This window comes from Ursus americanus, chromosome 16 (genome assembly GCF_024610735.1).
Source record: "Ursus americanus isolate L20-20 chromosome 16, mUrsAme1.1.p, whole genome shotgun sequence".
In the NCBI taxonomy this organism is placed as follows: domain Eukaryota; kingdom Metazoa; phylum Chordata; class Mammalia; order Carnivora; family Ursidae; genus Ursus; species Ursus americanus.
In genome coordinates, this window is record NC_142142.1 from 4284114 (window position 1) to 4290542 (window position 6429).

Sequence of the window (6429 nt, forward strand, 5' to 3'; positions counted from 1 at the left end):
GCAGAGTAATCAGCTGATAATCACAGGATTTCTGCTGCACATGACATTTTGTTTCTCTTTTGCTGCTTTTAATATTCTCTCTTCATCTTTAACCATTGATATTTTAATTATGTGTTGTGGTGTGAACCTCCTTGGGTACATCTTGTTTGGAGCTCTCTGTGCTTCCTTGCACCTGGATCTCTATTACCTTCCCTAGCTTAGGAATAAATTTCAGGGATTATTTCTCTAAATAAGCTATCTGCCCCTTTTTCTCTCTTCTTATTCTGGGACCCCTATAATGTGAATGTTTATTTGCCTGATATTGTGCAAGAGATCCCTTAACCTAACCTTGTTTTTCAAAATTTCTTTTTCTTTTCCTCTTCAGCTTGGGTGTTTTCCATTACCCTGTCTTCAAGATTGCCGATCCTTTCTTATACATCCTCTAATCCGCTGTTGATTCCCTCATGTATTTTTCACCTCAGCTATTGTATTCTTCAACTCGGGTTTTTTTTAAATGTATTTTCTATTTCTGTGTTGAAGGTCGCACTGAGTTCTTCCGCTCTTCTCTCAAGGCCTGTGTGCAGCTTTATGGTCATTACTTTATACTCCTTATCAGGCACACTGCTTTAGTCTCTTTCAATCAGTTATTTTTCTGTAGTTTTATCTTGTTCTTTCTTCTGTAGCTTTTTCCTCTGTGTCCCAATTTTCTTTGACTTTGGTGTTTGTTTCTATGAATTAGGTGGAACAGAGACTTCTCTTAAACTTGAAGGAATAGTCCTGGGCACGGTCATCTTTTGTGTAGCCCGTGTGTGCTTGGTTACTTTCAGTGGCTGGCTGGAACTGTGGCTGGTAGTGAAGACTGGGAATTGAGGAGGACACCATGCTGGAGCTATACTGTGGAATGGCCACGGCTGATATGGGCATGGTTTGGGATGGTGCTAAGGCATTCTGTTGAGAGGGTTATCAGGCAGGACAGGTGAAGCCGAAGTGGATACAGGCTGCAGATCTCCCAAGCCTTTCTCTCAGGACCCTGAGATCATAACCTGAACTGAAATCAAGAGTTGGATGCTTAACTGACTGAGCCACCAGGTATCCAGGAGGTTTTCATCTCAGTACTTTCTTGTGTGAATATTGTCTTTGTTGTTGTATTAAAAAGGCACCATCATACCCAAGGACATCTAGGTTTTCTCCTATGTTACTTTCTAGGACATTTATAATTTGGCCTTTTACATTGAGATCCACGATCCATTTTGAGTTAATTTTTTTTTTTTTTGTGAAAGGCACAAGGACTGTGTCTTCATTTATCTGTCTATTCATTTAATCTTTTACTGATGGCTCTTCAGTTATTCCAGCACTCTTTGTTGATGACCTGACTGTGTTTGTATATTGAGAGTGAATTTCTTGTTAACAGCACATAGATGAGAGTTGTTTTTTTTTCTCTTTCCAAATCCCATATGTCTATTGGTGCTTTTTATTTGGATTATTTAGACCAGAGTATCTCAGCTTGTAATGACAGTTTGTTCAGACAATTTTCTTTTGTGTGTGATTCTGTTCTATGTATTGTGGGATATTTAACTGCATTCCTGGCCCCCCAGTCACTAGTTGTCAGTAGCACCATACACCCTAACTCACCTCTATCCCCACAGTTGTAATGAGCAAAAATGTCTCTAGACATTGCCAAATGTGTCCTGGGGGACAAAATTGCCACCCCTTCCTGAGCCACTGATTCAACCATATACATTTACTATGTGGATTTAATTAATACCCACTCATGGCTTCTTTTACTCTATATGTCAGAGCAGTTGCAACAAAGACCATATGACGTTAAAAAGCTTGGCTTTAATGAAAATTTCTGCTGTTACAAGCAGTAGTGTTTAAAAAATGCATCTTTCTATTATCAAGGTCAATCTTCTTTTATTATTTTATTCCATGTGTAAAATACAAATTCATAGAAACATTGCTTCTATTTCACCGCTTCTTAATAATCTTCCATTTTTACCATGCATTTTATTTCTGTATATTTTATAAACATTGGCAGTATGTTTTGCTCCTGTACTTTGTCTCTGTCTCTGCCTTCAATTACCAAGAACACAAAAACTAGATTAGGTAACATTATGTCATCACTCATCAGGTCACTTCTACATTGTTTTCAGCATTCTTTCTTTCTGTTTTTTAGTTTAAAGAGTTTCCATGTCTATGCCTTTCATTCTCCTCCCCGCCCCACACAGTGAAATCTGCTATAAAAGCCCATGTATAGGCCGTACATCTTTTTTAAGAATGAAAGCATTCACTAGAATGACAGGGTATTGCCAGTAACCTTCATATGAGACTTCATAATACAAAATATGTATATGTAAATATATATAAAATAAAGTTTAATATATACAAAATGAAACTCAGAATATTTGAGCAAGATTATGATTACATAGAAAGAAAATGTAAAGAGATGTAAACTGTTACAGAAAATGTAAACAAATATTCATAACCAGAAAGTGTGAAAACTCTGACAAAGGACATTGTGTCCCGAGTCCTGAGTTAGATTGCTACTCTTTTCTTTGGTTCTACCAGATGCAGAAAGATTCACAGTTCTGTGAATTGTCTCAGTTTTCCCCCATGTGACACCTAATCTAGGCATGCTGGAGTAATAAAGTAATTATTTGATTAATATTTTGGAATGCGAGGGCTTAGTATTGAGCTATCATCTATTAGATTACACTGTGGTACATTTCCTCTGGATTGTGCCTGTTTTTAATGAAGGGCCTGCTGTTTTTCAGCCCCAATATCTTTGGTTTATACAATCGTGTTACTTCTTTGGCTCAAACTGAAGTTCCTATTGCAATATTCTGTCTAGGCTTTGAAATCCTATTCTAGCTTTGGGTCCTGACTTTCTGCCAAGTGGACACTTTCTTAGAACTCGACCTTGGCTTCTCCTTCGCTGCGTTTTTCCTACATATTGAGATTTCCCCTTGCTTCTTGGACCCCTGTCTCATCCAGGCACAGACCCTTTGCACTTATAAACCTGAACCTCGCCTATCTTGCTCTACTGCAACCCTAGCACCATAGCAAGGATTTGTCTGTATTAGGAGTAAATGCGTCTTTTGCGGATAATATGATGTTAATTGTGGGCCTAAAGGGTCATGACTATTCTCATATGTGCTCTGCTTTGTTCTCTTGGCCCAGTATCCAGTGTCAGTTGTGTCTCAGATATCTGTCTCACTTTCTCAGGTCATTGAAGGAAGGGTCCAAATATGGGTAATGTGTGAATAGACTGAAAAGTCTCCCCGAGAAAATCTGAGCTTTAACATTTTCTGGATATGGCTATTTAGTTTGAAGAGAGTGATTTCCTACTCTTATGTTTTACTAATTATAACACTTTCACTATTAAACATTCCACATAATATATAATTTATTAAAATAATAGAGCACAAAATGTAACTTAAAATATTCATATGTACATGTAGTGTTAATAAAAGTTTAAAGATTTACAAAGTATGATTATTATCATCTTCATGTTGAGAAACTTTTGACACTAACATCTAGTGCTTCCCCTAGCACTAATATTCCTGCCTTATCATGAGTAAATTTTCTATTTACATCTTTCCTTAGGTTCTGTGACTGCCAAGGTTTATACATGGCTCTATTTCAAATCTGCTCCTGCAAGATTTGGGGGTTATGAGCTGTAAGAAGCCAAACAATGAGCATTCTGTTATTGTACTCTTCACACATTGGTGTCTAGGACATAAGCACTCATAATATAGCATTTTAGGAGAAAGACATTATGATTCATACTCTAAAACACTGCCTTCCTTTTCTGCATGTGGAAAACATAGAAAAGAGAAAAATTACAGCCACAGTGAAAGAATTTGGCTTCAGCTCTTTTCCAAGAAGAATACCTTTTTGTTGTTGTTGTGCAATTCTCACAATTCAGACCTTTAACTCTCTATACAGTGCTTTCTTATATTGCCAGGTACCTTACTGCTTGTACATACCTTATTCCTTCCTTATTCTCATTTGAACTCCTAACAGCAACTATATTCTACTTTTGTTTCTAAATAGCTAAAAGAATTCCCAGGAGAAAGTGTGCTAAGAGACAGTCTAATCAATATGAAAGCAATGTTTAGATATTACGTTTCAGTGTTTTCAATTATTATTACTGGATCATAGAATATAATCCTTTAACAATCTTAAACTCATTAGCAGAGCTGTATGTGCATACCAGAAAGTGTGCCAGCCTGCATCCAAAGATAAATGACCAAACCTCAAACCCATTGGGAAGGAGAATTTAGGAGTCTCTTGAATGTAATCAAACCCATTGCTAAGTTTTGCACAAATGAGAAATAAATGCAAAACCCCATTTCTCTTGCTGTGCACATTTCCTAATGACCACCCAATTGCAGACCCAGTTATAAACCAGTAACAACCTTCCATCATTCAGGACTGAAATTTTGCCCTTATTTATCTCCAATATGTTCCCTTCGGGGGAAATAAGAATAAGAATGTGGTACATATGATACAGCTCTACCCCAAAATATCCAATTTTATATTCACTAATGTAAAGACATGACATATAAGCAACTATATACTTAGGAACATAAATTTCTCACTTTAGAACCTGCTTGATGGAATGCCAGTATTTTGTCCAATTGGATATATTAATATGGGAAAAGCAAAAGAGGTTAAGGATATTGTTAAAGGAGAAGTGAGATAAAGGGACACCTAAAATGACACATTTTATTAAAGAAGAACAATATCCAATTTACATAGTTTGAGATTGTAACTCATAGAAATGAATTTCAGACCATTCACCCATTTTTGACACAAAAATCATCCTATATTAGCACTGCAGATACCCACTTGTCCTCAGTACCATGCTCTGTCCAGCAATCTCCCGATTCCTTGCTTGATCTCCTGAGTTCGCACTCCATAGACAATGGGATTGAGGGCTGCAGGGATGACATGGTGGAGGACATTGAGCAAGACTGGCACATCAGGGGAGACCTTCTTCTTCACCACATGAGTGAGCACAAAAACCAGAAGGATGGTGCTGAAGAAGAGGATTAGGATGAAGTGAGAACCACATGTGCTCAGGGCCTTGGCCATGGCACCCTCTGCCTTGAGTCTCAGCACAGCTTGCAATATAACGAAATAGGAGAGGAAGATGAGGATGAGGTCAGATCCTAGCAGTGTCCAGCCAACAGCAAACTGGTAGAGGCCATTGATGGTGACATCATCACAGGAGAGCCTGGAGACAGACATATTGGCACAGATGCAGTTCTCAATAACATTTCTTCCACAATAATGGAGTCGTGAGGATAGAATGGGGATAGGCACTGTAGAAATAACATTCCTGGCCAAAATAAAAATGGCGGCCTTGGCCACAAATTGGTCCGTGATGATGGATGGGTACCTCAGCGGGTGGCAAATGGCCACATAGCGGTCAAAGGCCATGACCATGAATGTGCAGGACTCCATGGCAAGGAAGCAGTTCATGATGTACATCTGAAGGAAGCAGGCATAGAAGCCGATGGACTTGAGGTCGAACCAAAAGATGGCCAGGACCTTGGGGATGACAGTGAGGCAGAGCACGATGTCCAACAGGGAGAGGATGCTGAGCAGGTAGTACATGGGCTCATGCAGAGAGGCCTCCGTCCAGATGGTGATCAGAAGAATACCATTGGCCCCCATGGCCAGGAGGAAGAGGAGGCTGAGGGGCAGGGAGATAGAAAGTTGCCAGCTGGGGGACCTGGCAAAACAATTCAGGAGGAAGTCTGAAACGTCAGTGGAGAAGTTGCCATTTTGGTTTGTTGTCATCTTTTGTCCTATATTTCTACGGTTTTCTTTTAGTGGTCTGTAAAATTAAGGTAAAACTTAGCTACTGACTCAAGACACATGAATTTAGAAGGATTTGCTTCCCTTGGGTGAAACCCATTAGTCCTAGCAGGTCCTCTAGAGCCATGTGAATTCATGTGTTTATCCCTTGTGCCATCCTGCTCAGAAAGTCCTATCACTAAGCAGTATACAGGAGTGAGATGATGTGGTTCATTGATACGTTTTTTATTTGTTCAAGTTCTATTTTTTAAGAGAATTGTGATGTCTTTGCAGCAACTAAAGAGAAGGGGAAAATTACTTGGAAAACTGCTTTGTGACCGGTGAGTCTATGAATTTGTTCTTATAAGTTTCTTCCTTTTTGTATGTTGTTCTTTAATGACCACCTAGACTATAACATGATAATTTAACTATAACAACATGCAGAAATGAGTAGCAGAGTGTGGCACAAAGTAAGAACTCAGGTACATGTTCCCAGCTCTCCATGCTCCCCTGTTCTGAGTTTTCACCTATAGTTGGCTTTAATCACAGGTTAAATTATTATACTCTGGCTTTAACGTTAGTTCATTTTCATTTTCTAAAATGTCACTTTAATTTGGTGGGTAGGGATCCTGCCAAATATTT

At 38.7% G+C, this 6429-nt stretch overlaps 1 protein-coding gene across 1 annotated transcript; it reads right to left on the reverse strand.

Annotated features, from left to right (window-relative positions):
• Positions 1–4839: 4839 nt before the first annotated feature.
• On the reverse strand, positions 4840–5790 carry LOC123782720 (olfactory receptor 56A3-like). Its single transcript, XM_045782991.1, has one exon. The coding sequence runs from the start codon at positions 5788–5790 to the stop codon at positions 4840–4842; it is 951 nt and encodes a 316-aa protein (XP_045638947.1).
• Positions 5791–6429: the final 639 nt, after the last annotated feature.